The sequence below is a fragment of the Coturnix japonica genome, chromosome 4 (genome assembly GCF_001577835.2).
Source record: "Coturnix japonica isolate 7356 chromosome 4, Coturnix japonica 2.1, whole genome shotgun sequence".
NCBI classification, from domain to species: Eukaryota; Metazoa; Chordata; class Aves; order Galliformes; family Phasianidae; genus Coturnix; species Coturnix japonica.
This window is the reverse complement of record NC_029519.1, coordinates 75,437,203-75,459,363: the sequence shown is the minus strand read 5'-3', so window position 1 is coordinate 75,459,363 and position 22,161 is coordinate 75,437,203. Positions and strand designations below refer to the sequence as shown.

Here is a 22,161-nt window from a genome sequence, read left to right as displayed (position 1 = left end):
CCCATATGTTGTTACAGGAAATCATCCCATGCAGATTGTGTATCTGTGAACAAACTATACTTACCCTTTGGTGCCCAATGGTGTGGGAATTCATGTATTACCATTAGCTGTGCCATGGTTTAGGATGCTCGCTCTGTTTTCAGTGAGAAATCTCTTGCAAATTGGTTGATTTGCTCTGCATTCCACAGCCTTAATAATTGCAGATTGTATCTGTCTGTGTACAATTGCAGAATAGTTTTAAGATCTGCCACAAAACCTAAGAAATCCAGGAAAAAAAGAGCAGCAAGTGAAAATATTTTAAGTCTTTTCTCAGTTCTTTTTGTTTCCACATAAATTTTTTGCTTTTCCCATTACGAGACCACCTTACTGCTATTAATTTAATTTGCTTTCAATCCTGCAATAACTGCTTGGAAGCTCTTAAACTCAAAATGTTACATAAAGGTTTGTGTTCTTGCTCATAAGCTCAGTTCAGTGCAGGTGGTGAACCTTGCTGGGGAAAAAAAAAAAGACTGCTTCTAAATAAGGTTCTTCCACGCAATCCAGAGAGAGGATTGGAGGATATCTGTCTGTAATTGGTGGACCTACAAGCCAATTTTTACTGCAGACAAAGTAGCATCCTGTTTCATTGCTTTAAAAACAAAACTCAGAGTTGTTCTGGCAGGCTGAGACTTCGGAATAAGAACACAAAAGCAGATCAGTGAGGCTTGGGGTGTTATGTACACACATAAACTGTGGTGGATTTCCATTGTAACTTTATTTTTGTTGTGTTTTATGTATCTGTATCTAAACAAATCAGTATGTAACACGGAAGCGTAAAAGCAGATAAATTGCTGCTTCAATTAATGGCATTAAAAACAACAAAACAAAGCCTCCCCCCCCCAACAAAAACTCCCAGCAGTGTTTTAAATACACAGATCTGAATGAAAAAACAGTTATGTGATTCTTGTTATTTTTGCCTCTAGGTGTGCATACCTGCTTTGTGTGTAAGGAGAGAAAGGCAGACCTGAAGCGCTGTGTTGTCTCCCACTGTGGAAAATTCTACCATGAAGCCTGTGTGAAAAAGTTCCATCTTACCGTGTTTGAGAACAGGGGTTTTCGATGTCCGCTGCACAGCTGCCTCAGTTGTCATGTTAGTAACCCCTCCCATCCACGAATTTCAAAAGGTAGTTTCATTTTTTACGTGTTTATGACTGATAAATTAAGTCTGTTTGTGGTATGTTAAGGTAAGGAATCTGCTCATGTAGTAGTTCCTCACTGCAATTACACGCATGCAGGTACTACTGAGGGATTCAAGTATTGCAGCAAGGCTTGCTGAATGTGAACATACAGTTAGGGGTGAGTTCTTCACTCACAGAGTGCTGGGGCTCTGGCACAGGCTGCCAAGAGAGCTGTGGGTGCCCTATGCCTGGAGGCACTGAAGGCCGGGTTGGATGGGCCCTGGGCAGCCTGAGCTGGTGTGGGCACCCAGCCCACAGTGAGGGGTTGGGGCTGGGTGGGCTTTAAGGTCCCTTCCAACCCAAATCTTGCTACGATTCTCTATGATTCTGTGCATATTTTTAGCCTTGGGAAACATTTGTAAACACTGCATGACTGAGAAAAGATTTGTCTGCTCTGTTTATAGCTGAAGCCTTTATATTTAAATGTTGTAGTGCTTTAAGCTCAGTATAATGTTCTCTAAAAACCTTTGTTAACTCAGGGTTGTTGCAAAAATTAAATATGCAAACCTTGAAAACATTGAAATACTTATTGTGTTTATCAGCACTTTCCAGCAGTGATATTATTTGTGAAGATGAAATAATAAACGGGTTTGGTTCAGAAATAAATATGGCAGTGTTCTGCTTTGCTAGGAAAGATGATGCGCTGTGTTCGCTGTCCTGTCGCATACCATGCTGGAGACGTGTGCATTGCTGCAGGATGTGCAGTCATCGCTTCCAACAGCATTGTTTGTACGAATCATTTCACTGCCATGAAAGGAAAAAGTCATCACGCGCATGTCAATGTGAGCTGGTGCTTTGTGTGTTCCAAAGGTAAACTGATGCAAAGCTCTTACGTACGCGCAGCATCAAAACGTTTTACTCTTCAATTTAAATTTTATTTTACTAATCTCTTTACAGAAAGCTATTAGAAACGTGGCGTGCTAAGTTCATCTCCCTTAGGTATTGAAATACCTTCAGGTTGGCTTGTGCTGCTTTTAGTTTTTGAGCGTCCTTTCTTTGCAGATATAATTTATTAAAGAATATGTTCACTCAGACCTTGTCCAGCAACCAGAAACCTGGTTTAATTCTTTACCAGAGATGCATAATGATAAATCAATATCTGTTCTTTCCCCTGTGTTCAACGTACTGAAGCTTTTTGTGTTTCCTTATTGCTAATACATAATATTAAAACATAAATATTTTAAGGGTTGCTTTTACTTTAGAAGCAGAAAGCAAACTGAACCCGCATTACTGTGTGGAGTGCCACTAATTAAGGGCATTTTGCTTTATGCCGAGTAATGAATTTGTTTCGTATTGAGAAGCACAAAATGCATCGTGCTGATTAAACCCCAGCAATGAGAATTTACCTGATTTGTTAACAAATTAACACACAGCTTAGCAGCTTATTAAGCAGCAGCTAACTTTCTAGTGGTAATTCATGGAACAAACAATCTCATCCCTACCTCTTCTCCAGAGGGGGGAGGGAAAAAGAGGAAGAAAAATCTAATTAGGCTTAATTTTTGTTGTTAAAATGTTACATATGGTGAATTACTAATATATATTAAGCTATGTTAAATATATTGTAGTCATTAAAGTAAAACAAACTAATTTTCCTGTGGTGCATTATTCTGGCATTTATATCATTAGCTTGCTTTTTAATTTGTATGTATTTACTAACTGGAGTCTGCCAAGCATTCAAATCAGTTAAGACCATTTGGGTTCTGTGCTCAGCTAGACGATGTGTGTTTGTTGCAAGCTGGCATGTTTTAACTATGTTTTTTCTGGCAGACCTTACCACAAACCTCACTGCTTTGAATCTGGTTGGAATGCAAATCTGTCTTTTTTGTCTTGATGTTTTTCAATCTTTTTTTTTTTCTCTTGGAAGGAGGAAGCTTGTTGTGCTGCGAGTCGTGTCCTGCAGCATTTCACCCAGACTGTTTAAACATTGAAATGCCAGATGGGAGCTGGTACTGCAATGACTGCAGGGCGGGGAAGAAACTCCATTTCCAGGATATTATTTGGGTTAAACTGGGAAATTACAGGTCTGATGAAAAATTTGTTTCTTTGTACAGTGATATTGGCATGTTTTAATTAAGGATCACACAGTTGGCTTTTCTGTGCTTTGCTGCACACAGATTTCCCATGTCTCTAAGCTGGGAATCACATCTCTCTTAGTGTTGACTTAACACCCATCCCAATACATGAAGGCTTTGCTGTCACTCTCTGCCACAGCATTACCCATACAAGACTCCTTGCAGACTCCTGTGCTTTTGCCATACTGGCCCTCTGCCCTTTGTTTCAGAGTTCTCTTCAAATAATTGAGTGTGTATAACTTGTAATAGGCTGAATTACTACCGTCCTTGGTCGGGAGTGAAGTTGCTCAGGTTGTTAGAGTTTTACACTTAGGCTGAGATTTAAGTGTGATAGATATGGGTGGGGTTTATCCTAGAAAGCATTGTTAGCTATTACACACTCCTTCCTGATCTTTAACAAATACAGAGATTGCAGACTTTGTTAAAGATGTTATTTTTGCTAACCAGACGCAAGGAGATTTATGTGTATCTTGCAAGCAAGCAAAAGTCTCACAGATCTGAGCGTCAGGCTTTCCTTTTCTATCCAGTCTTCTTCCTGTGCCCAGTGAGCTGGAGTGTGGGGAGGAACATAACTCCTTCAGGGTGCTGCGTTTTGTATTTCAGTTTTAGGCTCTTTGGTGGGCTTTTTTCATCCCATATTTGGAAATAATAATCAGTTACAGCTGTTCAAGGCAATTTTGTTAAGCTTACTGAAATGTTGTATTTTTCTATTTGTATTTCTGTGCTAGATGGTGGCCTGCAGAAGTTTGCCATCCGAAAAACGTCCCCCCAAATATCCAGAAAATGAAACATGAAATTGGAGAATTTCCTGTGTTTTTCTTTGGTTCTAAGGATTACTTTTGGACGCACCAAGCACGGGTGTTCCCTTATATGGAGGGAGACCGAGGGAGTAGATACCGGGGGATTAAAGGAATTGGGAAAGTCTTCAAAAATGGTACGTAGTTAGAAGCAAAGGAAAAACAACCTTGTTATATACATATTGTATGTTTTCACATGTAGTCCTGTGACTGTTTCTGCGCATTCGTTTTACAGTGATGAATTACAAAACTCTGTTTTAGTATTTAGTGCTTAGCCGTCACTCTTATTAACTTTGAATTAAAGCATTATTTTCATCACTTGTAAATTACTAGCATCTAACTAAAATTCCTTCTGATGACTTTGGCTTTTGGGGAAGCAGAGCTTGAGTAGAACTGGGAAGCAGAGTAGAACTGATAAATTTGTCAAGAGTGTTAACACTCTAGAAGCACTGTTTGCAAGAAAATTCATGGTTTTGCTAGTAGGTAGAAATGCTTCCTTAACACGCAGGGCACTAAGCAGGTCGATTAGAAGAGAGTCATTCTCTTTCTAGTGTTTCTGTTGATACAACAGTCCTTTTTTTTTTTAAGCTTTGCAAGAAGCTGAAGCTCGATTTCGAGAAATAAAGCTACAGCGAGAAGCCAAAGAAACCCAAGAAAATGAACGTAAACCTCCACCATACAAGCATATCAAGGTAAAGTGTGAGGAAATGACACTGGATACTCAGAGGTCTACGGGAGTACTGGGGAGGAGAAGCTGAACAGTAGATGGGGAGTAGAGGTTGTAATGTTGTAATGTTGTGTTTCCTGTTCTTCCTTTAGAGTCACGTAATAGGAAATTTCATTACTGTTGGAACATCTAGTATTGCAAAACCAACTTGTTAATAACTGTAATAATTCTTACCATAAATACAAATGTTTTAAAGTGATGTTTGAACTATTTTAATGTATTATTCAGGTGAATAAACCTTGTGGTAAAGTGCAGATATATACTGCTGACATTTCTGAGATTCCCAAGTGCAACTGCAAACCCACAGATGAAAACCCGTGTGGCCTGGACTCCGAATGCATCAATCGTATGTTGATGTATGAATGTCATCCACAAGTTTGTCCAGCAGGAGAACGATGCCAAAACCAGTGCTTTACAAAACGTGAATACCCTGAGACAGAGATCATCAAAACAGATGGGAAAGGGTGGGGCTTGGTTGCAAAGAGGGACATTAAAAAGGTATGAATCATTCTTGCCTAGCAAGGAATTACTGACTTGTGATATTGTCTGTGGGTTTGGTATATACTTTACTAGTGATATTTGGTATCTTTCAGGGAGAGTTTGTGAATGAGTATGTTGGTGAGCTCATTGATGAAGAGGAATGTATGGCAAGAATCAAGTACGCACATGAAAATGACATTACTCACTTCTATATGCTTACTATTGATAAGGTAGAGTACTTAAAAACTATATGTCTTTAGTTGTAACAGTACTTTAATTTCCTTCTTTTGATCACCCTGGTAGGTCACTCAGCTATCTGTGGCGCTCTGCTGTTTCAAACATTCATAAGTTTCTATTTCTGTGCCTGCTTTCTCCATGAGAATGGAGAAATATATCATGTATCTGTCTCATTGGTTCAAAGTAAGTAACATGATATCATACGTATTAAGATCCATACGTTTTGTGCTTTGCTGCTTGAAATCAACTCCAGCAGAACTATTTATCTACCCAGTCTCAAGAGGAAGTGCGAACCTTTGGGAAATAACTGCAGTTGAAAGAATTACTGTTAATGATACTGTTACTGAAATATCAAGTAAAGAAAGTAATTTGTGTGAAGTGGGGGACATAATTTTAAAGCCGCATCCTATATTGGGCATTTGAACTTATATTTTTAATCGTCTACCCCATTCTTTGCTTATAGCAGAAATAAGCTCATAGTTTTCGTAGTAGCTTTCACCTGAATGTGCCATCCTCATTAGTAGCCACCTAGCACTGAGCAAATTGATTCTGGCCAAATTAATTCAGCATCTGCAATTCTCTGTGCAGCTCTCTGAGTGTTTTGTTCCTGAGAGGAAGAAAGTGGGGAAACCAGCAGACCAGGGTGGACTGATTATAAACACGTGCTTTTTTCATTGCTTTAGTCTCCAGACAGCTATTTAGGAGGAAAAAAAAGTATCCCCAAGGAAAGAAGAGTTGGATGCCAGTCCTGCATATTTTTGCAGTCCTAATTGCTTTTCCCCAAGACTGTGTGGCTCTGTATTTCTATCACTACTGGTTTGTGTTAGCCCTGTAACCTAGGAGTTATTGCACAGGCATTATTGCCTAAGAATGATGAAACCATGTTTGTCTTAGTGCTTGAATTTCTCCTCTACTAAACTGTCATACATCATCAGCTTGTTAAATAGGCTGGGGAGAGAAAGCTGGTAAGAAACTGATAATCTATGCAAGTAATCATTCAGTGATGTGGTGAATGACTTAAAGCATAGTACTAGTAAATGCATAACAGCTTTTTGAAGGCAAAGCAAAAGGTAAATGGACTGAGTCTGAGTTTTGAGGCTTTTTGGCAGGACCACCGGAGTGCTCACAAGAACACATATCCTGCCACGTGGCTGAGATGGGTTCTGGGACAATGTGAGCTAGATCAACAGTATTGCTTTGGGAGTGTCTCATTTCAGGCCCCGAGGGACACTACAGTTTTCAATACAACATGTAACATCAATTTACTTTGACTTTTCTTGGTACTCAAGCCGTATCTGTTTTGAAAGTAAAAACATTCATTCTTTTGCTGATTTGATCTCCAGGACCGTATTATTGATGCTGGCCCCAAAGGAAACTATTCTCGTTTTATGAATCACAGCTGCCAACCAAATTGTGAAACTCTAAAATGGACAGTAAATGGAGATACTCGTGTTGGCCTGTTTGCTGTGTGTGATATCCCTGCAGGTATTTCAGTTTATGTTTGTTTTATTTTAATTCACTGAACTAAACACTGTGTGTGGTTATATTAAATCATGGGAGCTCATGGCTTAACTGATTCAGTAAAAGTAATTTTGTAGAGGACTTAGTGCATGGAAGCTGCTTTTGGTCTTCCTTTCAATGTATTGCTTCTTAACAGTGAATCATATAGCTGTTTTTTTATTGCTTACTTCTAAGGTTGCACCAAAGAGCCCTTAGTATCTGTGTGTTTGTTTTGTGTTGTCAGTCAAAAGAGTAGAGCAGTATTTGTTTCAGAGATCTCAAATGGTATTTCTGAATCTTTTCTTCAACTGAAGATAAACTTGAGTGAACCTTAAAAGGATCTTTGAAAATATGTGTATTCTAGTTTGTGTACACACACACACACGTACGTATTTAGCTGTAGATAAAGCTGTATCGCACATATCTACAGCTACATATAGATATATAGGTATGTGGCCTACGAGGTCAGTGGTTGTGATCAGTAAAAAAGGGGAAAAAACTTACTAGAATAGATCAGCCAACAAGTACAAAACCAGAAGAGAGATAATAGAACTTTTATTTGTTGTAATAATTTTGATAGACTTCATTACCTTGTCCTTCGTAATAAAACGGTACATCTTATCTCACTCAGGGACAGAGCTGACCTTCAATTACAACCTTGACTGTCTGGGCAATGAAAAAACAGTCTGCAAATGTGGTGCCCCAAACTGCAGTGGATTTCTTGGGGACAGACCAAAGGCAAGTAATATATCACAAGAATTTGAGTGTCTTGTCCAACTATTAGTCTTGTTTTTTTTTCCCCTTTGAGGTATGTATAGATGAACCAGTTTTATGCTGTGATAAGAGTTACTCATGTCAGGTCCTGAATGGGAAACATAGCTAGGTACTGGCACTAACTGGAATAGCCTTCAGTTGGTTGCAGTCCCCTTGGATGTAGGAGCTGGACACGAGAACAAACTGACCAAAGGGACTCAAGTTCTGCACTGAACTGAACTCAGGGAGAGACTGCAGCACAAAACTGAACGTTATTGAGTAATTCTACCCTGTAAAGCCTGGCTGTAGCCAGTGAAGTTGCTCTCATCTTGTATTTCCTCTGTATAAAATCTAGAGCGTGCGCTAAGTTCATTAAAGATCTTTCAATTGAAGTTTAACTAAGTAATAAAAAATGGGAGTTTCAAAAAATAAACATAATGGGAAGTGGAAAAATAGATGTAAAATTGTGTCACAACATTTCCTGTGTGATTATTTAGGTCACGTTAATTTAAAACCTGTCATCCAGACCTGGTGAAGGAGTGCAAGGGAAGGCACAAGTATGTTTCCAAGCGAGAAAAAAAATATCTCAGCTGTGGATATAAAAACCTTTTTGTTCACACTGCTCAGCATCAGTTGCTTCAGAGAGTGGGCTTACCATCGCCAGAATTTGCATTGCTGCTTTTTCCTAAGGGAGAGGCTTAAGCAGGGTTTCATATAAGCTTGTGATCAGTTTATGCAGACAGCCATGAAGAAATGAAATATTATGGTTCCATTCAGCAGGACTCTGCGTTGGTGGATAGAATAGTATAAAATTGTTAGGGATGTGGTTTGGTGTATTCTTACTCGCTCTTTGGACACTGTTATAGTTCCTGAAGTTCTTCTGTCTTGTTCCTTAAAGAAGAGAAGGGGATGCTGGTCTGCACCAACTCTAATTTTAGCCTGTATTCACTGTACCAGAAATGCCAACAGTTTTGCTTATTTGCGTTAAATTTTTCTTTTGCAAAACTGGCATTTACAGATTTGCAACTTAATCTTTTAGAATTCTTCCACTAATGCCTCAGAAGAAAAAGGCAAAAAGACCAAAAAGAGAACAAGGAGGCGCAGAACGAAAAACGAAGGGAAGAAAGAATCTGAAGATGATTGTTTCCGCTGTGGTGACGGAGGCCAGCTGGTGTTGTGCGACAGGAAATCTTGTACTAAAGCCTATCATCTCTCCTGTCTTGGTTTGGTGAAACGTCCTTTTGGTGAGTCACCTTGCCTTAACTCATTTATTGCACAGAAACCTCACAAGTATCTCTCTGAAAACATTCTTTTTGTATGGTGAGACCTCCAAGATCAACCAGTTCAACCATCCACCTATCACCAATATTTCCCACTAAACCATGTCCCTCAGTGCAACATCTAAATGCTTCTTGAACATCTCTAGGGATGGTGACTCCACCACCACTCACTCCAGTCTTTCTTGTAGGCCCAAATATCTTTCTTTGGCCCAAAACTGGACACAGTACTCAAGGTGTGGCCTCACCAGGTCTGAGTACAGGGGGACAATCACCTTCCTGCTCCTGCTGGCAACATTATTTCTGATACAAGCCAGGATGCCGTTGGCCTCCTTGAATATTCTGCCAGCCTGCAAGTTCCTTAAAATGCTATTGAATAAAACATGAATAATTTCTTCTACTTGTATTCACTGCTGTATTTAAATGAAAGGATGTCAAGTCTGCTACGTAATAATGTCAGATGAGCTTCAGAAGTACGATGTAGCATTTTGATTTTCGAGATTGGCCATAGTGTTTGCTGAAGTTTTGCTGTTTTCTGAAGGACAGTGTGTGTTGTTCAGATGCTAAAAGGCAAAACTTTTAAAGAGAAAGTGACATTTTTTACTCCCTACTAATCTGTTCTTTGTTTTTGGTTACAGGGAAGTGGGAGTGTCCTTGGCACCACTGCGATGTTTGTGGCAAACCTTCTGTTTCGTTCTGCCACTTCTGCCCAAATTCTTTTTGCAAGGAACACCAAGATGGGACAGTACTAAATTCTACATTGAATGGACAGTTATGCTGCTCTGAACACGTTCTCGGGGTGGATTCTGTTGAAACTCAGAAGACTGAGAAACCCCGCAAAAAACTGAACAAGTTGAAGCCTAAGAGAAAGGAGAGGAACAGATGGATGAGAGCCGAATGCAAATAGTCATGGACTGCAGTAACTACTGCCAACACTATCTTGTAGATAAGTTGTGAATATTACCAGGGAAGGACACAATTTTACATATATTCTGTAAAGGTTACGGGGTGGGAGGGATCGGGGGGGGATTTTTTGTTTTGTTTTGTTTTATAAATCCACTGAGCCAACCACAGCAGTCTTCTGCTGCTTCTGCACTGATAACGAACTACATAGTTCAGAAAATTTCAGGACAAACCAAACTTATTACTCAGCATTACAGTTACACTTGAATTGTTGCGAAAGTATAAGGTTCCCTCCAATATTCTTTCAGGTTGGAGGTAGGTTAATATCAAACCAGGTAGGCGTAAACATAGATTTTGAGATAGTATTTGTCAATCAACAGATGTTTAAAATAGTATATCCTTGAAAGAAGATATTAGCTCTTGAGTCCTTTTAAGTGAGAAATGGCTTGCTCTGTGGTCCCAATGAGATTTGCTTGCCTTGTGTGTTTTTGAGCAAGTGCTTGAATGCCATTCACGATCCAGGTGGATATCCCGACAGTAACCACACACAGAACAGTTTGTTTGTGCTCTTAGAAAATAACTCTCCAATGATCCTTAAACCATGTTTTTCAGTATCTTCCCACTAAGATTTATGGTACATGGCAGGAAAGGCACTCCCTGTACCAGAGATGGGAAATCTTACACTGTAAGAGACCTTTTTCTATACTGTTTTTTCCTATATTTTCACCCAGCAAAAATAGAAATGATTTGATCTTGCAGAACTGTGCAGGTCTGGATTTAAAGGTGTCTCGTCTCGCAATCTAGGCCTAGTGCCCTAGGATTTTTTTTGTTGTTGTTTTAATAAGAATAAATAATACCAAGCCTACAAGTTTGAAGAAAAATTGTTTCTTTTCTCAATGCCAAACCATGCAGAGGCAGACATTTCTTTGGAATTCTTGGATTCCAGGCATTGCAACTTTATGGCAATGCAAAAAATGCCCAACAAGGAACAAAAAAGAAAATCACGGATGAGGCGATGGAACAGAAGGTGAAGCTTGACCAGCTGCCCAAGTGCTAAATCTGATTTATCCAAACAACTAATTAAAAGTGAAGGCAATTTTTGAGGAAAAAAAGAAGAAGCATATGAGGAACATTTCTAACATGAAGCTTAGCCCAACTCCATTCTCCTTTATACAATTTATGTACAATTGGCTACTTGACTTAGCAGACCGCTCAGAATCGTTCTTGAGTTTCTTTAGGAGCTGTGCTCTTGACCAGCTGATGACCACTGCGTTGCATCAGCAAAGCTGTTTTGATTTCTTTGCTCCCGTGGGGCTCCTACTCTTGCAGTGAGATAAATACCCAAGACTTAGTTTTAATGGAAATAATACTAGAACTAGGAAAAAATGGTAGAGAAAAATGTCTTTACCTGTTTCTTCCCAGTGCGTGTCGTTGGTGTGTGACTGATTAGGCAGTGTTATAATTATGTTTTGACTTGTGCCATGTTATCCAGCCTATGTAAACAGAATGCGTGCCTTCATTGAAGAATTTGTGCATGTTCTAGCTTAGTTTGCCTTTGATAGCGCAGAAAGTCTGTGTAGCCATTTTGAAATTGAAGCCTCGCTATATCATAAAATGTAAGATTCTTTCCAAACATTTTTTTCCTTCAGAATTTGATTACAGATTCAGTTTTTGGAATTGCTGGAATCCCCGCTTGTTCCCAACACGTAAAACTTTGGTGTTATTAGGAGTTATTAACTGAAATGGATCTTAAGTGTAGCCTTGCCCTTGTCCTGAACTCATTGATTTCTATTTTGTAAGCCAACAGATGGTTGTTTGTTTTTTTTTAGTTTTAATCCATTCTATAAACACTGTTGGAAAGTGTTGGTTTTTTTTTTTTCCCCTCCCAAATAATTCTATAACAATAATTATGGAAAAAACAGCTCAGTTCAAAACGATGGTGGGGGGGGGAAGTGTTACATGTTTGTGTTTTTAAGCTGGTATGCCAAGCCTTGCACTCAAGGAAACAATGAAGATTTCTTAGTTGAGTTGGAGGGAGATTTACCCTCTTCTGTAGATATTTGTTATGCCAGGAGTGAAGCGTAGGCCTGTGCCTCAAGTGGAAACCAAAAAAAAAGGTGTTGTGTACATTTCTATTGCTTCTTCAGGAAAGTGAGATCAGGTAGTAAATTAGAAAGATGATCCTCATTGCTTTGAAACAAAATGAAGGAATTGTATGTCATTGGGACCATTATTTGTTTGAATGCTATACCATGTAAGGAAGACTTTATAAGGATACCTTTAAATAAGTTATTATAAAATCTTACCTTTACATTCCACTGTTTTTATAATTTGTTAAATCTGTAGTTGTTTCATTGTTTTTTCTCTTCGTACATAGACTCTGGTGCCCTGGAACAGTTGTTCCCAATGTCCTAATAGGTAGATTTCCCCCTTCCAGAAGCCACCAGCTCCAATAGTTACCGATTGTCACTGCTGCAGAAACACCATCGGTTCTCAGATCGGTTGTGGAGCCTACAGCCCCCTGCCCTCCTGGTAGGTGGGGCCACAAGCACATTTAGTACAGCAGGATGCAGGTCAGCCACCCCTTTTGTATCTGTCTGTGGGTAAATAAAGACTTCAGTGTTCAAAGAACTTTCTCTGGGCGCTCTTTTCATAACGTCAATTGACACAAACAGATCTTAGCCAGCGGCTGTTTGACTTTCTGCTTCCTTCTACCTCTTCTCTGCTCTTTGCTACTAAGCTGCTTGGCCAATGGAAGCTCACATCAGACAAAAAGACTGTGAACTAGAAGTTGCTCATTCTTTCTGTGGGAAAAGCAGATCTGTATAGATATTTCTGCAGTATTTTACATTGGGGTTTTGTTTCTTACCGTATGTTTTAATTGAATGCTGTTTGAGCATGGTCTGCAAGTGAAAGAACTGGGTGTTTTCATAGTGCAAACCTGCACTCTGCCATTTCCTCAGAGACTCACTGGAAATGATACTTTAAGCTCACGTGGAGGTGATAATGACTGTATTTATTTCAGCTTGTTTCCGCAGCGTTGCTTACCATAGAAAAGTCTTTTTTTTCTTGCAGTCCTCTTCAGTGCTGTTTCCTCTTACTCAGAGTTTCACAGACTTCAAGTATTTTGAGCTGCAGTCACGCCGTCCTGCCGGCTCCATTCAGCTGTCGATGCTGCTGTTCCTGTTTGGTCAGGTTATAATTCAACCACATTTTTCTTTCTCAGCCAGGTTTTAGGTCAGCACTGGTTTCCTTCATGGGTGGAATTTCTGTGCCTGACTGCAGCTGTGCTTCTTTAAGAGGAAATCAGAAGTATGCTTTAGCACTGTTGGTTTAGTGTTCTGCTGATATCAGGACTCCATCCTTTTTGCTGCTTTTGCAGAAAGCCCTGACCGTGCCCACTGAGAAACTTAGTGCCTGCGTGCTATGGACAGCATCTAAGAGCCCGGCAGAGGGGCTGTGCACACCCTGTCCCCCAGCTCTCAGGATGAAAGAACAGAAGAGGGTGTTGAGCATCATCTCCTGCAGCCACTTAAGCCACAAGGTGAGGGCCCCATCCTGTCCCCAGGCGGTTGCTGCTGCAAACAGGGGATTCTGAGAGCCAGCGCGTTTCAAGCAGGTTGCTGGGAGTGAGGAGGAGGTGGGAAGAAAAGAACAAAGCGTGAGGATGGGAGGTAACCAGATTTCAGTGGGAATATTGAGACCGAGGGCAGAAAGGGCCTTGGGATGGGACTGAGCTTGGTGTGTGATCGGTCCACGCTGCTGCTGCTGCAGGTGGCAGGGTTACCAGCTGCATCATTGCTTACCACAGAGGATAACGCACCTCTCTTCCTGTCCATTTACTCATCTGTAACAGATCAGAGAACTGCTTTTTTTTGGTTGTTTATTTCCTTTTTCTTGAAAAGCACAACGACCTCCCCAGGGGTGAGAAGAACGAGCAGCAGAGGGCAGCGGCCACTTAACCCCCAGCAGCTGGGATCCTTCAGCTGGCTGCTGCTGCTTTAGCTCAGGGAAAGGACTCCAGTGAGAAGTAACACCTGCTTCCACCTCCGCGCACACTCACTTGAAAGCACAGCTCTCATAATAGTAAGTACTGTTTTTAACCAGGGCTCTCAGAGCTGATGAAGCACAGCACTGTGGAAGCATCACAGCTGGATGAGCTGAGCAGGGCTTTGCAGCCTGCCTGGTATGGGAATGAATTTCACTGGAGGAGGAGGAGGAAGGTGTTGCTTCTGTAGCTCTGTGGAGTAATATGAAGCAAAGCATCAGAGACCACAGCAGGAAACAGAAGGGACATATTTGTCTGGGAACCAGCCATAAGTTCAGCCGCACGTGTTTTCCCACAGTTGATAGGAAGGGGAAAGTTTTGGGATTCCTTTTTTCGTTTGACCCTCGATTTCAAGTATAGTGTGAAGTGTTGAGAGTGGCAAATAAATAAGTAAATGTGCATATCCCTCAAAGGAAGAACATTTAACATTCGTGTTGGTTCCTGCTTGGGTAGAAACAATTGTGCTGTGGGAACCCCAGTATCTGCAGCAGCTGCTCTTTGCTCCAGCTGTTGAGCTGACTGCTGAAGTTTCTTAAGGAAAGGGGAAAAAAAACATGTTTATTGTGAGTGGAGATGGGAATTAAAAGGGGTCGCTTCTGCTGTTCAGTCCATTTCATGTAGAACATCAGCAGGGCAATGCACATGGCTGCTAAGGGAACACAGTGCTTGCAGGTTGCATTTCTCCCTCTACCAGCCAGCATACACCGGCTCCGTGTGCTCCATCACTCCATACGTCGCGTGCTGCTCTGATCCTCGTGGTAGCAGCAGGGACTTCAATGACTTTGTGCTGTATGCTTGCTTTCTTCTCAGGATTAGTACGAAGATGATAAGAATCGCACCTGCGAGGAACAGAAACAATGATAGTTAACTTTCAGAGAGGAAGGTAAAGCGTCAAGTGTTCGTTATAGTGCTTTCTGATTGCTGTATTATCTTCTGGTTAACCTAAAAAGAAGGGCTTTTTACAGTAATGGTGGTGAGGCACTGGCACAGGTTGCCCCATCCCTGGAGACACCCCAGGTCAGGCTCTGAGCACCCGATGGAGCTGTGGGTGTCCCTGTTCATTGCAGGGCAGTTGGACCAGATGGCCTTTAAAGGTCCCTTCCAACTCAATTCTATGATTCTAAACAAAGTGTTTCCTTCTCCTTCGGTTTGAGCACCAATGAAGCTCAAGAAGTAACTGACCTAGATCAGCTCTGAGTCTAGACTGGGATCAGGGCTGTCAGAAAACATTTCTTTTCGGCTGTGCACAGACATGGAAATAATTGCAAAATATCAAGTACTGTGACATTTCTGTTGGTCTGGTTCTGGCATAAGCATAATCAGGGAAAATTGATCTAAACAGAAGAGCGTGAATCTGTCACCATGATGCAATATGTCCAGACAAACGCATCCAAATGTGGACTGTGTGAGCTGACAACCTCACGGCAAACAATTCAGCTGTTACCCAGCCATGAGATGCTGGCAGGTTCCTGTGTGGGCTGCTGCTTTTACCCCTCTTCATAGCAAACTCTGCCACCCAGGGCTTCACTGAGGGACATTGTTCTGTGACTCTCAGACTTGTTTATTAGAGACGCTGATTAATGGGACATTGTTCCTGCACAGATGACCCCTTCCTGTGCTTCATTTAGAGCTACTTTCTCTAATTAATACTTTAGCTGGTATCTTTCCTGGCACGTTTTTTGGCTGCGGTCTGACACCTGAGATGGAAGAGAGTCTCATACATGAAGGGACATTGTCCATTTGCTTTCTTCTGGGCTGAGAAACGCCTCTTTTGGAGCCTCTACACACAGCTGCCTCCCAGGGATAAACAACAACCAGAAATCCATCATCTTACTACTGTAATATCCCTACTTAATATTCAGTGATTTTCCCACTTGCAAATGTGGAAAGGAGAATCGTTTGCATAGAAAGTAGTGCATAAAAATGACAACTTGTTTGGTGTGGAGGAGGCGTGTTTTAAAAGGCAATTTGTGCATATAAACCACTTTCACCCTGTTGGCCAAATTACAGCAGCCTGACTCCAGTCTTTATGTTATGACTCTGTAGGTCACTGTGTTGTCAGGATGGGGGAAGCCTTAAGGAAGAACGGGCACAAGGAGAGCTTATGGCTCACAGCCGCTTTTGCTATGAACAAAGAAGGGACTACAGCTTTCTGCTCCCATTTAAACAGATGAACAACCACAAAGACTTAAAGAAATCCAACTTCAAAGAAACACAATGTGCACTGTGTGGAGACATAAGTAAAGAGCAATGCTCACCTGCTGAGATGAGGGCCAGGAGGACGATCACCAGCGGTGTCAGCTGGCAGGAGCTGCCCACCTTGTACAGGAAGACCTCCATGCAGTACTGGGGTGCTGTGCTGCCCATGGGGCAGAAGGCATCGGGAGGGCACTTGATTGGGTTCACATCTGGGCTCTGACCAAGAGGAAAAGTAAATTCCTCAGTGCCAAACAGCAGAGCGGGTAGCAGGAGGGTAAGTGTTGTCTCTGTACTACGTATAGCATGTGTGTAGCATGTTCCAGGGAGGAACTGGTATGGGTTATCCTTAGAGACACTCCAGGTCAGGCTGGACACAGCTCTGAGCACCTGATGGAGCCGTAGGTGTCCCTGTGCATTGGAGTTGGACCAGGTGGCCCTGATAGTTCTCTTCCAACTCAAACGATTCTATGATGCCTTCTTGAGTTGGGGTGTGCTGTGAAACCTGCTTAACGAAGCACCCACTGCCTTGCTGTCTCAGAATAGATGTTAGAAATGACAAACTGAGGCAGAGGTAGAACCAGCAGCCAGCCACAAACCTGAAGACCTGCAATATCCAAGGACCAATAACTGAAGCTGCTATCATCGAATTCAGGTCTTGTTGTTTTAAACACTTCTGTACCTCATTAATGGATGTCTTATCCCCTAACTGTGCCCTGATGGCTCACCAAGGCCAAGGGTGGAACAAAGCCAGCCTCCTAATGCTCTAATTGCAACCGCAGTGCTCTACAAGGACTCTTGTCTGTATTTAAGAAAAGGAAACAAACTAAGCTAAAATTGCCCTTAATTAAAAGTCTATTAGCTGTACTCATTAATCCCAGCTGCCAAATCAGCCAGAGCAGACTCACAGGACAGTAGTGGTTCTCTGGGCACAGGTCGCAGCTGTCCTGGCCCCGCTGCAGCTGGTATTCCCCTGGCTCGCAGGGCTTGCAGGCGGCATCACCCGGACCTTTGAATGTACCTAAATAGCAAAAGAACACATTAGCATCTGGGACTGGACCCAGGGCCCTTTGCAATTGCATATGGATGAATCTCCTTTCAAAGGCACGAGGAGAAAATGCATGAAATACTTCATGTGCATGACAAAAGCTGAGCTTGAACTTCGGCAGCAGCAAAGGGGCAGGAAGGGAAGAATAAAAGCAAAGGGAAGGAGTCTGACCGATACCTGGTTTCAAATCTGAAAGCAGTGGGAGTAAGGTGGGAGCTGGATTAGTGCTGAATGGCAGCTTTAAAGCAGAGGGGATTCAGGAGCCAGAGGTCAGCAGCGTTTCATCCCCTCTAATTCCAGGTTCAAGCACCTTTCCCTGCTGTTTGGAGCTTGCTGAGTGCAGTTTAACACCGGACTGTTTCCTAAGCTTTGTGGGAATGACAGGTCAGGGAAGTCACGATCTCAAAGACATTAATGCTGCTTTGACACGACCCACCTGCCCGGCACAGCAAACACTCCTCAGCAGCCTCACGTGGAGCCTCATGCCCAGCAGGACAGGCCAGACACAGCGAGCAGCCGGTGGAGCTGGAGGGAGAACAGCGAGACCACCGTGAGCCCAGGTGCCATCTTCATCCACCAGCCCCAGCCCAGCTGAGGTGGGGATGGGGATAGGACTTGACTCCAGCACAGCTGGCAGAATCCTCCCTCCCCCTTTTGTAGCATCATCTCACCCCAATCTCAGCACCACGATCCCTGCAGCCTGCAGAGCCCTCCGGCCACTGCTGGCTCTCAGCGGCTGATACCAGTTGTGCCTCCCCACCCCAGCTGAGGTCACACGAGGATTTCTTACTTGCAGAACGATCCAGGCAGGCAAGGCAGACAAACAGCTGCATTTTGCTGGGAGCTAAAATAACCTGGAGGGAAAAGGAGAACGTTCTCAGGGTCTTTCCTCCACCAGTCACACACTGTCACCAATGGCAGCTTCCCAGTGCTGCTTATTTGTGTTTTTCCTCCCAATCGTATCAAACGACAGCCAAGATTCGGGTGTGAGACGAGCAGTTTTGTGCACAGATTTCCAAAGGACGACTTGTGCATGTGTAAAGAGCTCCTAATTGGCACCCAGAATAGCTGTTCCATTGCATGTGCTATTTAGCATTGCCTACAGTATTAGTACGAGCTTGTTGCAAACAGGAGCGTGACTGCATGCGAGACCTGTGCTTCCATTTTTAATAAGAACATCCATAAGAAGAGATAACGCTGGTCTATTTTTGGCCTGAACAGAATAACCCATTTACTCATCGGTGCTTTCAAGTAACCCAGTTAATTGCATCTGGCCGTGGGTAAAAGCCTGTGCAGCGGGATGGGGTTGCATACAAACAGCCCTACCTTTCTGGCACACGCTGCAGGCTGTGGCTCCCAACTCGTTGGCATAGTGGCCGGGCAGGCAGGGTGAGCACATGATGCTCCTCGTAGTGCTGGGAATGGAGCAGAGGTTAGAATGGTTTTCTCTTACTGAGGCTCCTCTAGAAATAGGGAACGGGCTGCTCAGGGGGACTGCGGAATCTCCTCTGGAGATACTCAAGATACTGAACTTAAAACAAACCAGCACAAGGCTGCATCAGACACAGAGCTGCTCACAAGTATGTATGTATGTTGTCCAAGTATGACAGAAATGTGAAGCCCTGCTGCTGTTGGAGCGCTGGGCAGCTGCCACGGCTTCTCTCTGCAGGGCCCCAAGGGCTCACAAAATAGGAGGCCCTATAAGAGAGAACACAACCACATCCAGACCCAGCAGAGGCCGTCACCTACTTGGTGTAACTCCCCTTTGGACACGGCAGGCACTGCTGCTGCCCCATCGCAGGCTGGTAGTGCCCCACTGGGCAAGGAGCACAGGTGCTGGGGTCCACACATGAGCCCTCCGTGCAGCACGAGCAGCTCCAGGTGTCTGAACAGAGACAGAGAGAGCAGGATCAGCACCGTCAGCCTTAACTTCAACCCCTCGTCCATCCCCTTGGCTTGTCCACTGATCACAGCAGTGGATCATGAGCAAGAGGAGATGGTCTCACTATGGCACATCCAGTACACAGCATGGTGGAAATTACCTCCTGTCCTCTGCAGTTACCCAAGAGCATCCACTACAAGCTGGTCTGGCCTCCCTCGGTCACTCCCTTTGCCACCCAAAATAGGAGAAAGTGAGCCCTGGCTCTTACCATTGCTGGGAATGGTCCCTGGGGAGCAAGGAGCACACGCTGTCACGTTCACTCCGCTGCAGTTTGAGGGCTCAGTGGTGCTGAGGGATGGGGCCACTGATGGGACCCCGGGAGATGCAGTTCCATGTGGAGGGGCGGCCCTGGATGTGGCCATCGGAGCTGTGGGTACGTGGGGGGTGGTTGCAGTCCCAGAGGTGAGAGCGGTGATGTGTGGGGTGCTGGGCAGAGCTGGAGAGGGAGGGTTTGTGCCTGAGACAGCAGGTGGTGCAGCTGTAGGGGTGGTGACGTTGGTCACTGTTCCAGCTGAGAGTGTCCCAGCAGCAGGTGGGGATGTGGGGGCTGAGGTCGCAGGGGCAATAGAAGACGTTGGGGATGGTGCAGCAGGGACTTGGGGGGTAGCAGCACTCAGGAGTAGCGGGGTTGATGCAACACGGGTCTGAGTGGTGGTTGTCTGGCCTAAAGCAATACCTAAAAGAAAGAAAATAGACATAATCAATGGCCAAGTTATTGTTCTACCCTTAATGAAGGCTTACCATCAGGTCTTAACCTTTGTGTCCTCCTTTGGTGTCCAGAAATTGTCTTCTGATACGCTCCATTACAGAGCAATGCAGAAACACTGGCACCACAGAACCATGGAATCACCGAGGTTAGAAAAGACCTCAAGAACGAGTCCAACCACCCCCCTACCACCAATATTCCCCCATTAATTAAACCGCATCCTTCAGTACAACACCTAAATAGTTTGTGGATACGTGTCTCACATGCAGCATCACCTGCACACTAGAGCCATGTCAAGCACATGCATTAGAATCATAAATATCATTTAGTCTGGAAAAAAAACCAACCTTAAGCCCATCCCAGTGCTGAGACTTCTGACTCCCTGTGATAAAGGGTTGTGAGAACGGCTTGAAACACTTGTTTTTGCTGGTGGTGCTGAACGCAGCTCACCCTGAGATCCCTCCATCTGAGTTAAGATGCTTGTCAAGCCGCTGCCTGTTTCATCCCATCTTGGTTAAAGGGATTGAGGCAGAAAAGTCACGGGTTTGGGATTTGTATTTAAGCCGCTCTGGATGCGTAAAGTAACCCAAAGGGAACCTGCCTGTGGGCAGACCAGCTTTGATCCCAAAATCCTTCCCCCTGTCAGAGCAGGAGCGCTCTCCCACTCTCTGGTGTGAGGGCTCAGCACCACCCCAGCATAAGCAACAACACGCCAATGAAGTCGGCTGGTAACACCAAGTTGCATTTCAACAGCGAAAACAGGACAGCGAATGAAAGAGTCCTTACAGACTTGTGATCACATGGAAACAGGCTGCTCTGAGGGCTCCCTCCTACGTGGATACTGACGGCTCTGTACTGCAGAGCACACAACACCCAGTCCTTCTGTGAGTCCTGGACAGACAGTGCCCAGGCCCACGTCCAGGCAGCTACTGGAGATCCCCAAGGAGCAGATCCCACACACTCTCTGGCCCCTGTGCTGGTGCTCCAGCACCACCCAGCACCATAGTGCTGCCTTGTGGGCAGGGGGAAGGAGCCATGGGGCTCTGCTCCAACAGAGGCTGGTGGCCACAGGCCCAGTCCCCAACCCACTGAGTGCCTGAGTGCTGCAGGAGCAGGGATATCAGTATGAAAGCATCCAGGCACTTTATATGTGCTCCTATAGCATGACCCAGTTACCAGAACCTCCAAGAGCCCAGTGGTTTCACACCCCACATCCAGCCCCACATTCAGCCCCACAAAGCAAATGGAGGGCTCACCTGTCAGCCACGCCGTGGCCAAGCTCCAGAGCAGCGGAGGGGACCAGGGGCTCATTTTCCCTGCGCTCCAGCAGCGGGGCCGGGGCAGCAGCTGATCTCCTGCACTGAGCTGCTTATTGCACGCTGCTGTTGTGCTGCTGTTGTGCTCGGTGCCGTCACCTGACTGCGATCATGCGGCCGGGCCGGATCAGCCTCCCCCCAAAAGAATGGGGGTGTTTGTGCACAGAGGGTGTAAAGGTCTCAATGAGGCCTCCTGGAGGTGCAGGAAAAGCCTGGAGCAGGAGAGCAAACCTTACGCTTTACTCCTTACCCATGCAAAAACTAAGGCGCTATGGAAAGAGGAACAGGCAGAACTGGGCCGGGCTGCAGGCCAGGCCCCGTGATCTCCTCAGGGGGAAGGACTGTGCTTATAGATACCCAGGGCTTCCTGCAGCAAGAACAACTTAGAAAGAACCACAGCTGAAAGCAGCTCCCATTTTAACTGAGACCTGCTTTGGGTTGAAAAGGACCTTAAAGCACTGAGCACTTGTCATGGACCTGCTCCAGCTGCTCTACGTTCCTCCTGTGCTGGGGGATGCAGATGAGCCCCACCACAACACAGATCCCGGCTCTGCTGAGCTCAGCCTGCTCTGAAAGCACCAAACTGCAGCTGGGGGGCTCCATAACGCCATACAGGGAGATGTGTGTTAAAACACCCCGCCAGCAGCACAGCCCTTCTTAGCTGACGGACCTGAGTGCCATCACCCTCAGCTCTGGGCCCAGGGGAGGGTTAAACCAGCTCCATGTAGAACAGAGAACATCAAGGCAGAGCTGCCAGCACAACCAAAGGCACGAACACAACAGCTCCAAACAGACTAAAGCTGTACCAGCCCAAATGGCCACAGGGTGGCACCACAGCTTTGAAAAACAAGAAGACATCGATTCAGTCAATGCTAAACCCAAAATAAGTGATGTTTTATAATGGTACCAGCAGGAACCTTCGTAATAAGTGTTAACAACCTG

The 22,161-nt window shown here is 44.2% G+C and overlaps 2 protein-coding genes across 9 annotated transcripts in view; one reads left to right on the top strand and one right to left on the bottom strand.

The window, feature by feature from the left end:
• The window catches only part of NSD2 (nuclear receptor binding SET domain protein 2), a 93,956-nt gene extending 81,365 nt beyond the window's left edge, over positions 1-12,591 (top strand). For 7 of the 8 annotated variants that reach the window (XM_015862556.2, XM_032444255.1, XM_015862561.2 and 4 more), the window contains 11 exons: positions 963-1,163; positions 1,848-2,027; positions 3,082-3,238; positions 4,018-4,223; positions 4,675-4,778; positions 5,042-5,311; positions 5,407-5,523; positions 6,874-7,015; positions 7,662-7,768; positions 8,823-9,027; positions 9,699-12,591. In XM_015862556.2, coding sequence (XP_015718042.1) covers positions 963-1,163; positions 1,848-2,027; positions 3,082-3,238; positions 4,018-4,223; positions 4,675-4,778; positions 5,042-5,311; positions 5,407-5,523; positions 6,874-7,015; positions 7,662-7,768; positions 8,823-9,027; positions 9,699-9,967 — 1,958 coding nt within the window. In that variant the 3' untranslated portion in view covers positions 9,968-12,591. The remainder of the gene's footprint in view (positions 1-962; positions 1,164-1,847; positions 2,028-3,081; positions 3,239-4,017; positions 4,224-4,674; positions 4,779-5,041; positions 5,312-5,406; positions 5,524-6,873; positions 7,016-7,661; positions 7,769-8,822; positions 9,028-9,698) is intronic. The other variant, XM_015862560.2, reaches the window with a different exon arrangement.
• Positions 11,755-21,845, bottom strand: LOC107313896 (multiple epidermal growth factor-like domains protein 9). The gene is made up of 9 exons (XM_015862565.2): positions 21,160-21,845; positions 19,406-19,873; positions 19,005-19,140; positions 18,582-18,670; positions 18,046-18,109; positions 17,692-17,780; positions 17,116-17,228; positions 16,270-16,426; positions 11,755-14,850 (listed from the first exon to the last, which is right to left on the bottom strand). Exons 1-9 carry the CDS (start codon positions 21,212-21,214, stop codon positions 14,699-14,701), a joined length of 1,323 nt encoding a protein of 440 aa, XP_015718051.1. The 5' UTR covers positions 21,215-21,845; the 3' UTR covers positions 11,755-14,698.
• Positions 21,846-22,161: the final 316 nt, after the last annotated feature.